Below are 22,661 nucleotides of genomic sequence, written 5' to 3'. Positions count from 1 at the left end.
TGGACCTGTTGGAACAAGCCCAGAGGAGGGACACCAAGATGATTAGAGGGGTGGAGCACCTTCCCTGCAAGGAAAGGCTAAGAGATTTGGGATTGTTGAGCCTAGAAAAGGTTTTGGGGTGACCTAATTGTGACCTTCCAGTACCTGAAGAGTTCCCACAGTTAAGATGGAGAAGGACCTTTCACAAGAAGATGTAGTGACAGGAAAAGGGAGAATGGATCCAAAGGGAAAGACAGTAGGTTTAGATTAGATAACAGGAAGAAATTCTTTACTCTGAGCGTGGTGAGGCACAGGAACAGGTTGCCCAGAGGAGCTGTGGCTGCCCCATCACTCAAAATGTTCAAGGACAGGTTGGATGAGCATTTGAGCATCTATTTGGATCCTTGTTCAAGATACCATTTCCAGAAAAACATCATCAAAATTTAATTTTTGTCTCTATGATTAATGAGCAATACTTCTGTGCAACATAGTTTTAAATTGAATGTTGTTTACTACACATACTACTTTTGAAGATACAGGAAAACATATGAAATACAATGCAGTGCTGTCTTCACGTGAAGGAATTCTAGTTGCTGACTGAGGTGCTCACTAATTTTTCATAAAAAACTTTATGTCTTCTCTCTCAGCTGTTTTATCTCCTGAATATATATAAAAAAACCAGGATATAAGAAAGGATGTTCCCTTTATTCCTGGATCCCTGGATCTGGATACTCATTACTTGGGTGATAATAAATATGCCCTAGAATGCTGTCTTTAGAAACAGCCACAACCTTAATGAACCTTCGTGTCACAGACAGTTGGGAATTTAATAAAGATGAATAGGTACAGAAAAACTCTCCATTCCCTAAGCACTTTAATCAAAATGCCTGAAAATTACTGCATATTTCCTTCCATCAGCCTAAGCACATTGAAATGGTGCTATACAAAGAAATAAATGGAGAAGAATAGCCATGGGTTTAGCTGTTGGAAATATTTACACGTGATCTTACTGCAAAGGAAGGGCTCTTGTTTGTCTAAGGCAGAACTGACCTGCAATGGAGCATATTTCACCCTGGAGTCACAGGGGAAAGGGAACTGCAAGGGGATATCCTAAAAATACAAGTCTCACAGTCTCTCAGCAGCACATGAGTCATCCATATCTATGATAGAGAGACATATGGAGCTGTCCAAGGAAGCCAGGCTTTGGGTGGGCACAGCTCTGGCCCTGCCACATGCTGCTTATGGGTGCTCTGGATTTCAGCTCTTCACATTTTCCATGACAATCAACATTCTGTGACATGTCCTAAGCTTTCACAAGATGACACTGGGAAAAGAGTGGGAATATTGCCACATCTAGACAGCACACATTGCAAGCTTGCCAGTAACAGCCAACACCATGCTCATGTGGCAGAGACCGTGGAAAATGACACAGGAAAAGTTCCCATTTCTGCTGCTCCTTTATCAAAACTGACCTTTACAGAGGTGCAGAATCATCAGACTTGAATTCTAGAGACTCTGATTTAGCAATGTACTACTAAGGTTTAGTGCCACCCAAACCACTCATGTAATAGATTATCAATAAAGAAGTTCAAGAAGCAGACTAATGTCTTCTCAATCTGCTGCAAGAAGCCAATGTTTATTTAGAACTAGTGATATAGATTTGGTTTATATATCAAGGAGGTTAAGAAACTATGTCAACAAAGAGATTTTTTTCCCCTTATTTTTTGTTTCTAGTCATTTGTGAGATTCTAAAAAGACTTAAAAAGAAACTGTGTAAGAAAACACACAAAACAGTAGAAAAAATAGGAGTAGCTAATAGAACAAGTGCTAACTTGGAGAAAAAAGCAAAAAAATTCAGAGATATCACAATTGCTGATCTAATGTTATACAGATTGTTAAGATTTTTCTTTTAAAGGAACTCAGAGACTGCAAGTGCAATGTGCCCTGTTTTGTCAGCTGTATAGCAAAAGGTGGTTAAAAAATTACTTACATGGCAGTTTCTGAGCTCTATTGAGAGAGAGAACTTCAGACCAGAACCCACAAGTTCATGTGGTTCATTGGCCAAGTAACAACTTTCTGAGTTCACAGCTTGTCATGCAGTTCCTGGTATACAGATCAGTAAACTGTGTTACAAGGAATGAGATGCTGCCTATTTTAAATAAGGACTTGGAGACCTAATATTTAGCTACTCCTAGCACAGAAATTGTAGGAATATCTCATTAAGATTTGCACTTTCAAGCATGCAAAAAGTAACATTTTAAAATGTCTTTTAAAATGTCTTTTAAAAATTGCTTTTATTACATTAAATACATGTAAGGCTTGCTCTATTGAACTCAACTTCATTAACAGCTATGCCATAGACATTAAATCAGAACAGAAATATTGCAAATATGCCCAACATTAAACTGGTTTTAATTTTGCAGCTTTAAGACTGAATTAACACTATGATGTTATATTCTTTGTATTTTACAAAAAAGTGGGCAAAATGAAATTATATTCCTGGCTGACAGCTCTCAGTGTTCATGGGCTACAAAAAACTCAACAAAGTAAATGCGGTGGTTAGTTTGTTTATAGACATATATAAAAACATCTTGCCCTATTTTGGCTGGTTTTATGTTCAAACAACAGTAGTTACTAAACACCATTTAAATATTGATTAAATGCTTTATGTATCAATTGCTATTCACACACTGTTTTGCTTGACACCATCTTCTTTCTGTACTCACTATAGAAGCCCAAAGTTCACCTGGAAGCATAAAGATAATTTGTACTAACAGGAAGACAAAAATTCTACCTTGAAACTCTAAGCTGATGTTATTTTCCATTATTTTATTCAAACAATCCTCTGTTTGTAGTGAAGAATCTTGCAATTATAAAAAGGTTACAGGTTACTCAATTATGCTCATTCCTATCCAGGATGTTACTGTCTCTATCACAGATTATCAAATCATCAGCTTCTGACCATGAAGCCTGATAAACTTACTTGTTACTGCTTCTCAAAGCAGAGAACTCTTCCTGAATCTCATTGTCTGGAAACTACCAGAAGGTAATTTCCAGCCTAAATTTTTGTGTGGTTTTCAAAGAAAGTCCCTGCTCAAAGCAGCACATTCTAGTTCAAGCCCAGACTGTTCCCTGCTCTCCCCTCCTCTGATGTGAGAGGCTTCAAAACTTCTCCAGTATTTGGGCTGTGGCTAACACTTAGACTTTACCACATACACCCCCATGACTCTCATCTTCCTCTTACATTATGCATTTCAGGTGAAAGAGCTTTAACATACCTCTTCATCTAGCACTGAAAACCATAAATTTACAAAGAAATGGTGTCACTTCTAAGTGTAAAATCAGAAAGAAAATTCAAAAACATCTGGATAGAGACAAGGGTGAACAGTATTCGTAGCTGCTAAGCAAGATTAAATTTGGATATTTATCTGACAAGTGCAGTCATAGGTTAAAATTCATTGCAGCTGGGAGATGAGAGCATCTGAGTCAAACTAAGGTTCTTATCCCTTCACACTCACCTGCCTAATTACACCAAATGTTTGTATCTCTCCTCTGAAAATGGAGGAAGCATACATCCAAAACCAATCCTTTTAGAAGTTTCATGGACTATTCTATTTCCTTTTTTTTTTTCCCTCTTTTCAACTGGGAATCTGACCATGCACATGTTTAACAATTTGCAGTGTTCACAAACAGTATTCATATTCTTTAACCAAATCCTGACAAAATGACCACAAAACATCACAGGCCCAGCCATTAAGGGCAAAGAAGGTTGTTTTCACTACCTCCTGGGAACATGGAGGTCTTCCAGTGGACAAGAGAGCAGCATGGAGAAGTCAAGCCTGCTCTGCCATTTAGGTGTACAAGACACAGGACTATCTCATGAAGACAGAAGAACAACAACAAAGCAGGTGGGACTTTTCAGAAATAGGAAATAATATGCTCTACATTTGGCCAGTGTCTGAACTCCTGGACTGACAGACTTAAAGCCAAATTAATGTGGACAAAGAGGGATAGTGCTAGCTTCCATTCCCCTCCAGCAGCAGCAAATTCCCTAGCTTGTTTCATCAAACCTGGAGACACAGGTACTTCACTCACTGACCAGGGCTCAAATGACATGGCTAACCCCAAAGTGTAACCAAGATTCATGCTTTTTTATCTACTTGGGACAAGCAAAATCCATCAGAAAATTATAAGATGCAAATGCAAATGCTAAATCATCAAGCCACAAATCTGAAGTTGCTAAGGCTCTTCAAATACCACCCTATTAAGGTGTGATCTTTGACTAAGATGTTCTACTTCTGTAGCTTCTGTATCTGCACAGTGACAGCTGGGACTGGATTTCCTTCTCATCATTATTACTGGCCAGACATACTACACATGACATTCCATTTGACATTTCCGTATGGAATCACACAACTGTACACACACGTGCACAACAGGCTGGTCCCACGGGAAAGACACCACCCCAGAATGATGAGTTGTGGATAGTTTTCAGTAAAGTACTGGACATCCTCACAGGTCCTTGAAACCCCACAGCCTGTGCACAACCACTGTGCATGTGGAGCTCTGGGACCCTCAGACACATTCAGGGGGTGCTCTCACACTACCATGCCTCATCCACAGTCTGAAACAGCATGTGCTATGAACACCTACATGAGAAGCTTTCAAAAAAAAATTGTGGTGCTTCTAAAATTTTCCTTTTTTTTTTTTTTTTTTTTTAAGTAATTTGTCTTTCGAGTATTTTGTTTACCTCAAATGCCTGTGGGCGCTAGTATTACTATTAACTTATCACTTAAATGAGGTCCTTTCTTTCAGGAAAAACTTACAGAGGAAACTGAAATACAGACTCTGTCAAAAATGGATGCACATACATATAGAAAAGACAGCAAGTACATAAATATTTATTAGCCAGTCTCCTCCCCAAGACCTTGCAACAGGAATTGCTCAACTGAGTCAGCGGAGAAGTGGACAAGTCATTTCACTGGCCAAGTGCCTAGGAAAGAGGAATAATAGACCATTATGCTAAATGTGCTCAGAACAGACAGAAAGACTCTTGGGGAAGCAGGAGAATAAAAGCACAGGTAAGACAAAGAGTCTGGAAGGAAGCCAATGTAATACAGCAAGGAAAAGAAGGTGAAGAGCAGGGAAGAAATGATAGTCCAAGTCAGCCCCTGGCCTTCAAATAAATTGGCTGTATCTGATTTTTGTCCTCCAGAAACCACATCAGGTGGGAGGTTCTTACTAGCCTCTACAGACCCCCAGCTTGCTTTTGGGGGCCCAGGACCTCTGCAGTTTTTGCCTCTGGCCAAACAATGGTCCTCTTGCACTCTTCTGGGATGAGTAAAGTCAGCATCCACAGCTCTTGATGCTAATACCCTACTGAAAGGCAAATATTGTATCTACCTTTAGTATGTTATTATTTCAGAATGTCTAAATATGGAGGTTTCAATTACAAGTTTCATACCACCAAATTCCTTATTGCAAACACAAGTATAGAAATTTCAGCATACATAATTAGCAGGAACTCCAGAAATGAGTGACTAAAAGGTACCAGAATCCAACCAGAATCAGCAAAAGAAGTGTCATTTTGTCTGATTACCATCACCTACCATAACTTTGCATCCCAAAGCACACAAAAATACAAAAAATGTAAAAAATGAGGAACAAATTAAAAACCATTCACTGCCACTGCGAATTGCTTAATTGCAATACTGAAAGACTATTCTGAGTGCTACAAAGTATTGCTAGAATTTCAAGAAATACAATTTATAGGAACATAATTTACTTAGAGAAATCTACGTCACATGCCATAACAACAACCAGTTCTATCCTCTCCCTAGATTGTAACATCTTACTCCCCCATTACTTTAGGAAATACTGAAAACAATTTTTTCTCCATTCTGTAACACTGCAACTTGACAGCAAACATACCACACAGTGCTGCCTTTTGAAACCCCGAAGATGGATTTATGTTCACCAGACTTAAAACAACCTTTTTAATGGCCACAAATCAGATAGTCTAGTAGTGGAGAGCTTTGGCTGCCTTTGTGTCAGATCTCATTCTCATGTTGCAGCAGGTACTTAAAGAGTGAGAATCATTTTTTTCCAAAGGATTTTTGAAGTCAAACTCCCTTTGAAGCCTCTCTTCCTATGTATCTTTGAAAATCTGATCTTCAATTTGTTATCCATTTTCCCTTCCCCACTTGATATGTCAGTATCTTTCTTCCCTCCTTCCTTCTTGAACACTCAAATAAAAGGGCAGTAGCAGGTCTGTACTGCTTAAATGAATGAAGAGTAGTTGCTCATAAAATGGCAGCCTCTTCTCCCAGTCCTAATCTATTCTTTTCCATTCCAGTTGCATAAAACATCATCATGATGGGCCACAGGCTTCTGTTTCTCACTCTATGCCATCCATCAGATTTGATTTACATTCTTAAGATAAAAGTAAAGATCACCATAGGCAGAAACTGGATGCAGTCGTCTGCCGTGGAAAACAGATTTCCTGCTCCTTTCAAGTTTACTGATTACTCACGGCCTTTCCCCTCTAAAGGGTATCTACCAAAGTGGGCACTGTGTTGGAATAGCCACCAGCTGTCTGATAAAACTTAATGAATGGCAATTTTATGAGCTTCTGTTGTTATTGTTCCTTTAACTCCTCCAGTAGCAACCCACCATGGCAATTCACTGACAAAGAAAGATTAGAGATAAGGCAAAACTGTGAGCATTTTGATCCCTACTCCAATAATTTTTTAAAGATATTTTCTCAGGCAAGTTATACAGGGCCATAATTTTTATGCTGTCCAGCGCCTGCTCTTTTCTACAATAAAGGGCATATTGTGGAAATACATTTAAAGAGAGCCTGAAAACCTCAAATACTGTAGTATCAATACAATCAGCATCACCTTGGCATACTAGGACTGATTTTTCTGAGTGCCTTTAGCCAGACATTTTAGTCCTCTGCATTTGATCCTGGGAAATTTCTGTCTGGTCAAGGTCTATAATTTCCTTGTTACTTCCCCATCAGTGGAGACCATGCTGCCTGGCCAAGAGAAGAATTTTGCTCTATCAAAGTGAAATTAAGCACACAAAGAGTTATTATATATAAGCTGCATGTAGAGATTAAACTCAGACTCAATCACACAACTAAATCCCCATTCAGTGCTTTGTAAACTTACAGCTGAGTGTGAAGCTACAAATATTAGCTAACAAAGTGAGCTATCTTCCAACCACATCCTCTTGCAGAAAAACATCAATAGAAGACAAGTCTGAAAATGTGCCTTAGAGGAATTAATGAACATTTGTTTGAAATGCAGCCATTTCACTTTGGGACATGTATTTTTTTCTCCTTTTTTCCTCCCCTCCCCTTCTTTAGCGAACATATCCTGTGCTTCAGGGTATGGAAACCTGTCAAAATCACACCCATAGTCAAATCAAATTTAACATATCTTTACAAGATATTTATAACATGCAAATACCTAGAGGCCCTGCTTCTCAGTCACGTGAAGGAGGGCTCTTTCACGTTAGTAAGAATGTGTGCATGGTAGACTAGAAGCTGGTTTCACATATTATATTTGAAATGTGAAGATTCAGCAACCCACATCTCCACTCTATGTGCAACAAACAAGCAAACCACATCACAGCATCTAGAAAGAAGTGCTCAGCAAGCCCTTACAAACACATCCTTACAATCAGCCACTTGTGTCTCAGCAGGATTCTGCTTCCAGAATCCCAGAAAAAACACTTTTACTTCACCTTTCATTTAAAAAAATAGGAAATTTCACTTAATTCACTCCACTCTTTCTTAAGTCTCATTAGCAGCTCAAGGAGCCTAACAAAACATTTTCTCAAGATAAAACAGATTAGCAGTAAAAATTCCACCTTCAGATTCTTAGGCATCTGCTTCACTCACAAATTTTGTCTCTTGGCACACATCTCATTGAGAAATAAATGATTCTACCAGTTTCTTTGAAAAACTTTTCCTTCTTTGTCACTTAAGAGCAATCAGAGACAGGAATTTTCAAGTGAGAGAGCTTAGAGCAGACCGCCAAGCACAAGCTGTCTCTGGGGACACTTTGGGACAAGATCGGAACTCGCATGCTGAGTGCCCACGCCTGCTGCAGCACCCAAACCTGCAGGGCTCGGTGTGCTAGGGCTGAGCAGCCAGTCTGCAGTGCTGAGGAGGGTCATGTCACCTGAGGGAAAAGGGCAAACAAAAGAAAACTGTTTGGCTTCATCTCAGGAGGCAAACATGTATTGCAAGTTAGAGCTTTCTGGGTAGAACTCTCTCCAAATTCTTTAAAACTGGACAGTTCTGGTGGCAGATAAACAAGTTACCATGGTTTAATCAACTTTCTTCAATAAACTCTGATACCTACCTAGAAGCTGAGATATTCCAAAATAGTTTTCTACCTGAGGTCAGCAATAGATAGACACAATATATACTTCATTTCCTGACAAAGTCATATTAAGCATTTCTCAGAGTGTATGCACACAGCACTACATGTTGAACAAAAAGTCAAGTCAGATGATGATGAACATCTTTCAGTGTTTCAAGGAACACCTCCTATTTTTGTTCTACAAAAGAAGTTCCAAGTTATAGAAGGTAGAAAAGTTCATGAAGTTTACAACAAAGGCTTCTGTGAATGGGCAGTTTTATTCTGTATTAAAAGTGGTATACCTGGTAATATGATATAAAAATATAATAACATACTTGTGTATTTTAAAGGAAGAAGACTCATTTATGGACATGAAATATTTTCCTGCTTAAACTATATGAGCATTGTAAGTACTTTATCTTTTAAAAAGTTGGGTTTTTTTTCTTCCAAATGGCTTACTATTTGATTGAATCAACACTTTCACAGCAATAGCAAAAAGTAATTTACACACAAGTCTGGCACAAGTCCCTGTTAATCTGATAACCCATAAACTGTCCCCACTACCAAGGACTACAATTACAATGAATAACAGAGTTATTTGGGGAATTGGGTGTGGGGGAGACGACAACATTTTTTTGTTTGACATGTGCCTTTCCTGGAAAAATGCAATGCATGTCCATAATCCTAAAGAGTCTGACAACACTACTGAAGCCCAGTTCTTAGGAAAAAAGAAGGCATATCTTTGCTACAACAGTTGTAGCAGTTTACCTATACATTTATACTGAAGAGCAATACTGGACCTGCAGGACTCTCTTCTAGAAATGCATTAAGTCTCTGTTAACACAGCCAGTCAAATGTCATGTATGATCTTTCCCACTATTGCCATAGAAAAGCTACAGGAAAGAGCATTTTTTGCTGCTTGTTGTATAAACCCTTCTGTGTTTCATTATATGTATTATTATATGTATTATAGATGTATTATATTACTGGCAAAGCTGTTAGGTTGTTCTGTTGTTAGTATTCTACTGAGAACAAACATAACTTATCAACTGCCTGACTGCTCCTTGAGAAATAGGTATCAGCTTACCCCATTGAATTACTACACCTGTTTGAATTTTGGCCACTCCATCAGAGAAGCAAGCTAGCCTGAGGAACTTTCAACACTCAGTTTTATTAGCCTACTTGACAAAATTCTCATAGCCTTAGGAGCTTGCAAAAAGTAAGAACATAAAGAAATACCAAAATAGTAAAAAAGACTGAAAAGCTACATTTTGTACTATGGCAATTGTAAACACCTCCTTTTTTTTTCTCATTACTAAGCTTCCTTTTCAGTTTTTTGACTTTTTTTAAAATATAAGCTCTGCACATACTACCTACTAGGCATTCAAACTCCATGAAAGAAACATAAACCTGTAATGAAAGCTATTGCTGAAACTTGATAATAGTAACTACTGATAAACACTGAACATTGCCTTTATGTACCATATGAATAAACACAGAACACCTAAAATAGTAAAACATTATATTGCTAGCTGACTGTAAGAACATCAAAGCAAAAAAGGAGACTAAAGAAATTGTGAAACACTGAAAAAAAAAAAAAAAGGCTGGCTCACCTTCTGTGCCATTGGGTGTCATGGAATTATTATTTATATGGGAGTTATCAAGTTTTGGACCACTGGGAGATTCACTACTACCACTTAGTCGTCTATGTGGGCTGGCTAGATCCTGCATTTCCATAGACCTGAAAACAAGATGCAACTAGTTTTAGTGACATAAGTCAACAAGAATTACACAGGAACTGCCTTTATGAGATGCAGCCTGCTACTGATCAACATCCCAGAAACACTTAGCAAAAAATTAATTTCTTCTCCCAACTTGATCTTTTCCAGTGCTTAATTCATGTTGTAGCCCCACATGACTGGCCAGCTACTGTAATTAGTTTTGCAGCTTGTTGCTAAATAAAACTTAGATTCCAAGCACCAAAAATTGATGTAATCTTGTATTTTTAAAATATGCACAAAGATGGAATCACCAATAAACGAAGACATATATTCTCTCAAAAACAAATTAACACTCTGCTTTTTCAAGATTTACCATTCAGTGGCAATATAATGGGCCTCCAAAACAAATAAAACACTTGAAGCAATTGTGGAAACCTATCATCTACTGACAGGGAATGAGATATTCCTGATGTATGTGTTTACTCTGGCAAACTACTTAATTGTTCTTCTGTTTCTTTAGAAACAAATGCAGCATTAAAACATTATTATGTCTGCTCACTTGTTTGCTTTGTGGATTACATAAAGCGTGCCCAATTGGAAAGGGATATGAGCGACACAGCGAATCCATGCAGGCGTTAGTGTGCCTGCACTCTGCTGTATCCCAGCAGCTGTCGCTTAGCCAAAATGAGAAAAGGGCAAATCCCACCTACAGCAAAAATTAAACGTTTAAGCATCACAAAAGCAGCTGAATATTTAAGATTTGTGCTTTCAGTAGCCTTATATTAACAGTCATCACCACCAGGACATATCCCTTGGCTGGTGTTGGGGCTTATGACTGAAGTACCCTATTCTTCTGTTCCTTTATACCTGAAACTTTTGATATTGTTATTTGATGTACTGATTCTAAGTAATTGCTCCCAGTAGAAACTTCATAGGTTACTGTGCCTCCAAGGCATTTGAACCAGTAATTTCTCAGTTTAAAAGAAATGCTTAGGCTCTTTTAAAGACTATTAAAATTACATATAAAATTACTCCTGCAGTAATGGTATAAATATCCTAAATGTCATTTCAGGTACGAGGCTTTTGTATTTTAACCGAAATTTTATCACAGGTTCTAAACATAGATCCTTCACTGAATATTTCTCTGCCTAAAACAATCTGCACAAAAAGAAGAAGATGATACTGCAATGAGTTCAAAACGCCAGCATCAAATAGAAACTCAAACAATTTAGTGAAAAAGTTACATGCTCAAGGTTTACAGACTTGGTTGCACACACGTAAAAGCTATGCTCCAGCACTTACTCATCTGCTTAAAGTGGGAAACATGATTAAATATTTTACTTATCATCTGAAGCAAGAAAGAATCCCCAACAATAGAAGGCTTGCAAAAATTTAGCAATTTTCAGTCAAATCCTTACCTGCAGCTTGAGGAAACAGCAACATCTGAACTGGTTTGGGACTTCTGCACCTGTAAGCCAGGGAAACAAACAGAAGCTTCTATTACTCCACTTTACTACGAGGCCTTAACTTAAAGAAAAGATATCAGTAGGGATGACAATTGTGTCCTTTAAACCCAAAGGCAGAGGAGGAGGGTGCGGTGCCCCTGAAAGGCATATTGTCTTTAAATTGAAGGCTCAACTGTTGTTTCCCCGGCAGGTCTGCCTCCCTCCTCCCCGCGCCAGGGGACGGCAGCCAAGTGACGGGATAGTGATTCATCAGGGGCCCGTGACAGCTGCACAGGGGCTCGCTCCCTCCTCCCCGGCCCGGCCCGGCTCGGCTCTGCCTGCGCCCGCCAAGGTAACCCCGCCGGGCAGCGCCAGCTGCTCTCCCAGCCCGCAGCATCCTCCGCTGCGCCTCATCCCTCCTTCTCCGCTCTGACAGCTCAATGCCTTTCTTCTCCCCTTCCTCCCCGCCATCCTTTCTGTGCCACTGAGAACCCACAGGTCCAGCTCACCCCAAGGGCAAGCTGAAGCCGCTGATGTTATTTCTTTGGTGGGGAGGAATGGAGAATAGCAAGGGGCGAGTCTACGTATTGTAAAGAGCTTCACTATATAGCCAACAGCCTTACAGAACCACCCCTAAAAGAAGCGAATCTCTGGCCAGGTCAAATGAAAAAAAGAACTCTACGCGTTATTGCATAGTCTTACTCCTAAAAATTCTAGATGCTAATGAGATATATGATAAAATTACTTAAAAGGACACTTCTGGCTAAATACATGGGAGGAAGCTGTAGCATTTACCGCTGATGTCACTCCTGAAGAGAAGGAACCTGGTTCCTCTGGGAAGCCCAGCTATAATTTTTTAGTTTAATCAAGTTACTCCTTTTACAGCTCAGGTGAGTAATAGTTTTCATATTCCATCAGAAAAAACACTGCTGCTTTACTAACAAACTCTAGCCAGTAACAATTGTCAGCAGGTGATAAAATTCAGGTGGAAATACACTGCTAGGCACTGCTAGCTTAAAAGCACACAAAAGCTTCTCTGGGCAAGGTATACATCCTCTGAATGTCTGCAGTGAGGATCTTTCTTGTGTGCTTCCACTCAACCTGAACTGACATCTCTTAAATGATCACAGAGCAAAGACAAGGGAGATGAGGCATTTTAAGTGCCATAAAAATCATCTGAGCAAATCGTACTTATGTGTCTGTAGGGTGGGTTTTTTGTTATTTTTAATCACAGACAGAATTACTGCTAGCAAGAGTAAACAACTGCTAGGGGCAGTCAGGCAAGGAAGAACATTACAAATGATGTCAAGAAGCATGCAATAATGCACGCTGAAAAACATCAATCTTTTTATAACTGGGTACTTAAAGTGCTGCATAACACGCTTTTCAATACATTGCTGCATGCCAAATCAAACTAGACTAGCAGATACAGTCAAAAACGGTGCATTTTGGTTTAAGGATTTTTCCCCCTTAGTTCTTTACCCCAGAAACTGCTGCAGAGTGCCTTAGGATATGCTTCTGCTGTTACGTCTAAACACCTGGAAAAAATTATAGGTGAGAACTAAGTTTGCCTACAGAGCTATCTTCACTCCCTCTTGCACAGGATCTTTAAAAACCCATCTTTTATAATAGAAAAAACTTCTTTTTTCAAATGGATGCTCTAACTAACCGATACTTTCCAATATCACCACGCAATTATTCATACTCGATTAAAATAAAAATGATAATTAAAATTAAAAAAAATGTAATCCTCACTATTTTAAGTAAGAATTTTTACAAAGATAGTAACTTCTGTACATTTGAAAATGTATACATTATATACATATATACATGTCCATGTATGTGCACAGCAAGAAAGATCTCATTTATGTGTTTGTGGGACAGGGAAAAAAAAAATCAGCTCATTCAAAGTGAATTAAATATATATCTTAAATGTCCTCCAACACCCTATGATTTGTGAAAGTTCATATCCACAATTTTCATTTTCATTAGACGTACTTTAGATATATTCCTTTGTGTCTCAAGGATTATTTAAACCATGTGTTGCACGTTACCAAATTTAAAAATGACTCTTTAATCAAAATAACTTTAAAACAACTAATCCTCACTTAGGCTGGTCAGCTGAATCCACAGAGTAGTCCAGGAAAAATAAATCTACTCTCAAGAATGCGAATGCAGACAACAATTAGACACAGATGTGAGTGAAATTAGTTACAGTTTACAAAATGCTACACTTCACATGCTTTCAGTTTTTTATGTGCAGGACAAAATTACAACATAGCAAGGAACCACACTTATGACGACCAGTTAGTTCATAGAATAAAAACATTTCTGGGTGGTGTGTGCTCGTGCTTTCTCTCATATATTCCCATTTTGTCAACAGGTTTCTGGGTAATTGAAGTCTGGCAACATAACTCACATATCAAATAAAAAGTAGGGGGAAAAACCCAAATGCTTGGCCTTATCCAGACAGAAATGGGTCACATTTAAAAAAAGAAAAAAATGGACCTGTCACACCCCCCTTCATGCTCAGTGCTCTGCTTAAACTAAAAATGCCTTATATGCTAAAAGGCATACATGTTCTTCTTAATACTTCAAAAACATTTCTTGGTATAATTTGATTTTTGTCAGTAACATTCACATCTTTCTCCTTACTACAGATTGCAGATTGGGCACTATGTAGTACATGGCGAGAAAAAAAGGACAGTGATAGCAAAGCTACTTAAAATTCATCCATTTAAGAATCTTAAATCAGTAACATCAAATTCTGATTAGTTAATGAGGTCTTTTAAGTTTGCCCTTTTTTCTAATTAAATTTATAATTCTTCACAGATGTAGGTTTTGTTGATGTTCAATTTGTCTCTCTCATTTTGTTAAACCTCACATAGTACTCCACCAATCCATTGAATAGCCACATTAAATCTGTTAATACCATGCTCTTCAACCCCAGAAATTATTTCCAGAAGGCAAACTTGCTTTGAGAGATCATCAAACAAGACTTAAGGTACACATTTTATCACATTTTCCCTACCACAGAGCTCAGGATGCAGAGGAAAATTCATGACTTTTGCACTGTTTATTATACTTTGCTAAATTACAAATCAAAAGCATCTGACAGAAGATCATGTATGAAGCCAAAAAGTTAATAATGTTCTGTGAAAAGTAAACTGTAAATGGGAAGAGATTCTAAATTTCAGCAGCACAGAGCAAATAAAATGTAGGTACTTCTCTAAATTACAGGTTTTCCACAGTATTTTTGCTTGCTAGGAGCAATTTTTTTAATGGCTCTAATTTAAAACATTTTTCCAGCTGAAAAGAAATTTTTGAAGTGAAAATAAGAATTTAACCCAGAAAACTATATCCAGGACACACGTTTTCTCTTAAAATATAGTTCCACTTTAAAGAAGCAAATTTCAAAGACAATGGCAGTTTTCAAACGAGGGTGTTCCTTCTTAGGGAAAAAAAAAATCTGTCATTTTTAGGAAGGGGTGGAGGGAGGGAAAGAAAGGGACCTTTTTCCCAACAGCACTCTTTACCTCCCTGAAAGAACCACGCAGTCAGTATCTACCGACATAATGACTTCAACAGCCAAAATGTTACAAAACTAAAATGCAAATTGGCTGCAGAAAGGCACCTTGCTGGCAGCCTAGGAAACTTGGTAATACTTTCACTCTTCCAATAATCATATATCGCAGGGCTCCAAGGGAAGAGGTTGGGCTTTTTCGCTAGATATTCACATCAAAGACAAATTGTACTTACTAAAGCAAAAGCAGCTAATTGCAGCTATTTAATTTTTAATTACCAGTTTAAATTCTTCTAAAGTGCTATCCTGTGTGCTCATTTCATACACTCATGAATGAAACATTTTGAGATCCCAACACTTTCTTCCCTTTAAGAAAGCAGTACTACAATGTGACAATGCATCTACTATGACCAGTCATTTAAGAATGTCTTCCTGTTTTCCAAGATGTTTTTTTGGCTTCTGAGAAATATTTCATACTTATTGCAATTCAAACAAAATGATTACTCATTATTTTTTTCTCCTAAGGTGAAGCATGACTCAAGCTGTCTGTCACTGCACAGAACTGCTGAGTGGGGATGGCTGCTCATTTCCAGACCCTTGCAGGCCTTGGAAAACTCTGACAGCAGTGAGGTGCTTGGCTAAAAACTGCATGTCATGGGTTTGTGAGCAACGTGAATACACCATGTGCATATGTGTTTATATACCTAAAATTCTGTAATGTGTGCACATACACATACATGTACTTTTACAGATGCATATCCATATATATGCCATTAATTTATCTGACACCTCAGACCAATAGTCTGTGTTCTGGCAGATGCTTCGCGAACCATCTCAGTATGGGTTGGAAAATAAAATAATCTTTATACATGGTATCTAATGTTAAAAACTTCCAATGATACGCTACACCGCATTTCCACTTCTTATTCCAAATTAGCCCCATCCTCATTTTTAAATTAAAACAAACTACATGAAACACACTATCTTTTTTTTATTTTTTTTTCCCCCCGGAAAGCTTTTATCTCTTCCGCTTACTCAGTTTTCAATGTTTGATTACAGAAGAAAGAAAAAACCACACCAAAACCAAACCACCTTCAAAGAAACATTTTTAATTGCACTAACACCTTTATTTTTCCAGAATCAATCTTGCACTGTAAAGGGCAGTCCTTCCTCTTGGTGTTTGAAACACCGAGAGAATGTTTGGTGGGTCTTGGTTGCTCAAAAGCAAGACGTAAATTTAATGAGACTTCAGAAGGTCCTTAACTTCCTTGTTCTAAGATCACCGTTCTAAATAATCCACCTAAAATGTCAATAAACGTCAAATATTTCAGTTGTGTAGATGTTTATTCTGTCATCTTGAAAAGTTCTCCTGTGGGGATCTGCATGTTTTCCTTGGTGTTTGGAAAATTTAAACACATTAAGCAAAAGGATTTCCTGCTTCAGAAAGCACTGTCAAAATCTCTGTCAGGCATTCTTCCTCCCAATTTTTTTACTATTTTTCTCACGCTCTCATGTCCCTTTCAACAAGGTCTGCCGGTTTCGTACCGTACGCGCCTATTTCCACCCCCCATTTAACATCTCCCCATCACGTTGCTCCTATCTACCGAACCATTTGCACTCGAGGAAATCAAGCAGGAGAATCCCCAAACCTGGCTGATCACAACAAACAGAACCTCCTCACATCTGTTTTGCGGAAAGCCCGCAAACCCCAGCCTGAACTACGGCCAAAATTAACTGCGGCACCCAGTGATTTATAATTGAGCGCCGCTCTCCTCCGGAGCGGCAGGACGCGCGGGAAGCGCCGCTGCCCCTCCGCGCTCCCCGGCAGCCGGGCTGGGCAGCGGCCCCGCTCCCGGAGCTGTGCTCCTGTCCAGTTCCCGGTGCGGTGCTCCCATCCCGCTCCCGGTGCTGTCCGCCTGCTCCGCTCCCGGTGCTGTGCTCCCGTCCCATTCCCGGGGCTGTGCTCCTATCCCGTTCGCGGTGCTGTGCGCCCGCCCTGCTCCCTAAGCGGTGCTCCCATCCCGCTCCCGGTGCTGTCCGCCGCCCCGCTCCCGGTGCTGTGCGCCCGTCCCGCGCCCCGCGGGGCTGCCAGTCCCGCTCCCGTACTCACGGTGCCGGCGCAGCTCCCGGGTCAGAGCGCGGCGGCCGCGCCTGCCATGGCGCGGCGGGGCAGGAGCGCCCCGGGGCCGGGCCGCGCCGGGCCGGGGCCGGGCAGACAAAGCGCGGCCGAGGGAGCTGCCTGCAGCCCCGCCGTCTGTTTGCTCAGCCTTGTGCGTCTGCCCAGGCACTGCCTGGGGGCACGCCGCCGCTCCCGCGCCCGCTTTCCTCCTCACTCCCCTTCGCCTTCTTTTTTTTTTGTTTTCTTTCTTTTTTTTTTTTTTTTTTTCCCCTCTGCTTTTTTTTTCCCCCCCTTTGGGTTTTGTTTTTGTTTTTGTAATGCAAACCGCAGCTATTCTCTTGTCCCAACCTTATTGGTTTAAAAGCAACAACTGCAAAGAGGCTTGCGCGGTTCCGAAGCCAACCTTCCCGCACGGGAGCGCGGAACGCAGCCGGGGCTGCCGCGCTCGGCCGCGGAAACTGCGCGCCCCTGGCCCCGGCCGCCCCCGGCGCCCCCTCCCTCGCACCTTCCTCAGATTCACACCAGAAAAACTCCTGAAAACCCCCCGGGTCCCTCCTCATCTACAAACTTGGATTGCGCGTAGATGCGTCCGCGCTTGTAAAGCTGGGTTTAAACTAAAGCCGTCCTAATAGAATAACTGGAATTACACCAACGTTATATCAGTGAGAGAAGCTAAACAGGGATACCCAGAGAGGCTCTTAAGCATACAACCAGCATGCACGTCCGGACATGCCGTTTTGATTGGATATGTAACAGATTTGTTCTCAAATATCTGAGATTCTTGCAACCTTGTAAAGAAAGGGTCTGCTAAAACTATTTAAGCTAGCCTTTATTAAACAAAATATCTGGAACTTTTAAAATGGTTTAAACCACTTAAACCATTAAATACCTGTACGCCTAAAAACGATTGTAAATATAGTCAAATTCGTATTTTAATTATTACTAATCACTTACTAACGTTTCAAAATTTAAAATTGTAAAAAGACTGTTTCCACAGGCCATATAAATGTTTCCAAAGAAGGGAGAGATGGTTGCACAGAGTTAAATTTGTGCATTAAGTAACCTTAGCTTTTACCAATCAATAGGTAATTAAGTAATTTAATTAGTAAGCCATTAAACTGAAATGGGTTTATGATGCTTTTCTTTTAAACAGAACTTTTAGTCGCTCATAATTTAAAAGAGAAAAGAAACTAACTCTTTTAAGAATACATACATTATGTTACAAAACATTATAACATACATAGTAACTAAATTTGACCAGCATTCTCCAGAGCATTTCCACTACGCAGACAGTATTTTCACTTTATGTAACACCACTTTTTCTATGCTTTTTTTCAGTGTGCATAATCCAAATATGATGAGGAAAACAGCGTAACGATTTGTAGTACCAAAAAAGAAGTCTTATTACCATGCCAGGTCTAAAGTACTAAATTTTAAAAAACCAAAACAAAATCAAAAATCAATAAACCCCACAACTTTATACGGTATAAACAGATTGAAACAGAACTTTTTTTCTCTTCACAAAAACCTGTGGTTATTCACTGCTAATATATCCTTACCTTCAATTAACTAATCTGTGAATGAAAGCAATACTTCTAGAGGAGAAATATCTTCTGGCTACTACATCCCAGTAAGTGAGACATTATTTTGTAGCAAGTACATTGGGAATACTTCAGGAAAGCAGATCGGTTTGCAAAGCTACAAGTCAACCTCGAGCTGAAAACGCACCTAGGATTTCATTTTGTTTAGCGGAGAAAAGGGATCTCGGGACAGTCACACTCCATATATGGGAACCCAGGTCAAAATAAGCAGCTTTCGATTGGGCCCGTCTGCGTAGCCAGCACAAACACAATCCCATCACTTCTTCAGTCACAAACCACGTCTCACGCCAAGAAAACTATGTCTCGTGTTCTATATTAAACTGTGAAAGAAATGCAAATTACTTTTCTTATGGAGTCATGCAGTTTTGTCAGGTAAAAGTCACTGAAACCCTGAAAAACAAGGCTATGCAATTATTCTGAACTATATGCTTTTTTGGAACAGCCACGATTTTCTGGAAAATGCTTACCACTGAGCATTCTTTACCAGTGCTAATAAGATCACTTTTAAAAAGCCCCTACCCAATCTGATATAAAGATATATCTTGCTTCACTGACTGTAAGAGCTACAACTATTAAATTAATAATGTCAGGCACACACTTTAACGAAGCAGAATCTCATTTTTTTCTAGAAGAATTAAAAAAATATCATATTGTTGTTGCGAGATACAATCTAACACTGAAAAATGCAACTCAAAATCTTTTCTTAATAATAGTGATACTTAAATAACACTATGGAAGCAAAAAAAAAATATTTAAAAAGAAGACTGTGACTTCAATGATGCATGCAAATTTTCACATAAATCTATTTAATCCCATTATTGAAAAAAGACCCAAATAGCAAAAATATGTGAATAAATTTTAGCATTTTAAATGTAAAGGTTACTGGAACGAGTTTATTGTTGTTTAGTTTGTAATCCCTACTGGGAGTTATATCTAAGTAATAACTTCAGGAGTGTGCCCAGTCTCTGTATTTAATTAAAGTAAGACAGATCCCCACACACACGTACAGAGCTTGGTGATGTGAGGATAAACGTGGGATAAATTACACAGAGGCTAAGATGATCAGAAAAAGGGCGTTGACGATGCATTGCATGAAAAGAACCAGCTTTGAATTTTTAATCTCTTCTGTAATATGGCATGTAGGTAGTATGGGAACTGAAGCCATATAAATGATCTAGATGGGGGTTATGAGATAAAGTAGGGTCCTCTGTGTTTATACAGCCATTAAATAGTGCCTTAAAGTTCTTTATCTGATGTCTGAAGATTGGACTTCAGATCACTGCATATCATTACCCTGTGATAGGGTCTAACCTATGAACTTATCCTACAGCTGATACTATGGACCAGATCCTCATTTGGTTTAAGTGAGTGCAGTTCTTTTTATTTCAATAGGTAATCTAATTATGACAGCTGAGTACTGCACCGATTTGAAATCTGCTTGAAAGAGGTTTGTTTACTTATCTTCTGGGGCTTGATCTTCCCAGTGCATACCAAAATCAGTGCATGATGGGCTGTTGGCCACTGGCACCCAACATCATTTTCAAACCACAACTGCACTCACACTGGGTTTGGAACAGAGATTTCAGTGGGATTTGCATATGTTTACATCATGCCTAAATTTGCCCTGATTCTGCATTCCCATTAATGCAGCTGGCATCTCAAGAGTCCTAAGAAGTAAAAGACCAGGCCTATTCCATAACATCAAATGCACAACAAGCTACAGGGTATATTATTACAGCCATTACTCATGCAATATGGTTTTAACTTCATATGCAGTGTCACACACTTGTTTTAGCACAAGTAAAATGAGTCCATCTGGAACACAACATTTACTGGGCGCTTAGGTGCCACGATTACAGATGTTCTGGTAATTAAGAAAAATTAGATGTAAGAAGACTATGGAACAGTGGGATGTTCATATGTTTGTCTCTAAGTAGGAAATACTACTGAAATATTTAATATCAGAAATTTGCCTAGGAAGACAACACTTCACTAAAGCAAAAGATGTATCCCATTGCTCCTGAAAGCCACCGCCTGGCTCTTCCCATAACAACTGCAGTGCAACGTCAGAACCCTCTGAAGCAGCAATATCCCTCCTATGCCTCCATACAAGTTTTATCTTACACATAGCAGCTGTTGCCTAGAGACATCCCTGGCTGGAACAGAAGTTTGCAGCATTTGACAGGAGCCCATATTGTCTCATGCTACTCACGTGAGCAAAAGTAGAAAACAACAGTAAAAGCGACAGAAACTAACCATTTTAAGTGTTCTGTCCAAAAAACTATCAGTGTGACTAAGAGGAACAATTTAATTGCATTCTTTCAAGACTGGATAAATTCTTTCAATATTGGCTATAATTAATATTGAACTAAGGTCTGTGTGTGTAATGGGCTATAAGAAAAGGTATGTGCTGTTAACCATTGTCCTCAGCCAAAACATGTAAACTGCTGGCCCTAGCTTGCTAGTTTTGCTAGTTTGCATGCAGTTGTAGCTGTTTTCAATTCATCACTTCAGTACAAACTACAGAACCAGTTAGTATAATTTAAAATAGGAAATAGTAATCTTTATTTATCTTAAGTAGATGCAGCTTTAGGTTTTTTGAATGAATGCATGACTTACATATGATTCTGAAACAGCTGACAGCTACGATATAAACAAATGCAGAGACTGTCCACAGAAGAAGCATTCAAAGTGTAGTTTGAAAGCCAATACCTTAGTGATCTCAATTTTTCACTCTCCATAGTGAAAGTATGCTTGTTTTTTCAGTAGATTTGTTGCATCTTAAAAGCATTATGTTAAAAAGAGGTAAAAACAGCGTGTGTGTATATAGATATATAGATATATAGATATATAGATATATAGATATATAGATATATAGATATATAGATATATAGATATATAGATATATAGATATATAGATATATAGATATATAGAAATATTTACAAGTAGCAGTAATGTAAATTATATATACTCAGTACTCTAAATGCAAAATAAAAAAGTATTTTGGTAGGGTGAAGGAAAAGTTTCTGAGATGAACTTAAATTTTAAATGTATCTAATACTATCATATCCCTTTGGGTATTTTTTAACATTCTACATTACTTGTCTCTTCTAGAAATCTCATGAAGGGAATGGCTGGCAAACAAAAATACTGAAAAGCTTTGGTTTCCAGATCATCTGAAGTAGATGTTCTACCCAAAAGTGATGGCTTTTCCCTAAAGACCGAGACAGCAGGTCTGTGACATCTTGAGGGCAGAGCTCTGAGATCTACTCCAGGTTTAAAAGTAATGTAGCTTTTCCAACTACAACAGTTTTAGCTATTAAATTGAACTATAGAAAATTACCTTCCATTTTCCAATAAAGTTCAAGAGTTTTACAGGCGGACTTTTAATACTGTCTACAGTACCTAAGAATCAGCGAAGTGTTACTTTTATTGTTGTACAAAAACCTCTGCTCAAAAGATACATAAACATGAAACTATTTATAAAAGAAGACCTGTTGAAGACAACATAGATATGTCTGAAGAAAGTTATTTGAAGAATTAGCTGTTTACAAGATAGGGGATGAAATGAAAGGAGTAAATTGCAATCTGTGAACTTCCTTAAGAAAGAGCTAATTTTTCTAATTGACATTCAAGCTTTTACTCCAGCTCAGCATGGAAACATAACTGCCTAAAATTTGAAAATAATCATCCTTCACTGTGATATGTGAATAATAATTTGCTTATAAAATTGAACAAGTCAAATCAAATGCATCACTGATGATGAGAAGCAGCTTGCTAGCATTCTAGTGGGTGATAAAAGCTACAATCAGTAGTTCCTCAGAAGACTGGGCTGCAGGAAGAACACACTACAAATGAGAGATTACCAGAGAGCTGACAAAATAATCAAGTCCTGTT

General features: G+C 38.8%; 1 protein-coding gene across 1 annotated transcript in view; it reads right to left on the bottom strand.

The window, feature by feature from the left end:
- Positions 1 to 22,661, bottom strand: part of EYA1 (EYA transcriptional coactivator and phosphatase 1) — a 155,145-nt gene that overhangs the window by 70,034 nt on the left and 62,450 nt on the right. The window contains exons 3-4 of the mRNA XM_056485623.1: positions 11,494 to 11,543; positions 9,968 to 10,095 (exon numbers count right to left, since the gene is read on the bottom strand). Of these exons, the coding sequence (XP_056341598.1) occupies positions 9,968 to 10,095; positions 11,494 to 11,543 (178 nt within the window). The remainder of the gene's footprint in view (positions 1 to 9,967; positions 10,096 to 11,493; positions 11,544 to 22,661) is intronic.

This window comes from Oenanthe melanoleuca, chromosome 2, assembly GCF_029582105.1.
Source record: "Oenanthe melanoleuca isolate GR-GAL-2019-014 chromosome 2, OMel1.0, whole genome shotgun sequence".
NCBI classification, from domain to species: Eukaryota; Metazoa; Chordata; class Aves; order Passeriformes; family Muscicapidae; genus Oenanthe; species Oenanthe melanoleuca.
This window is presented reverse-complemented; position numbering and strand designations above follow the sequence as displayed.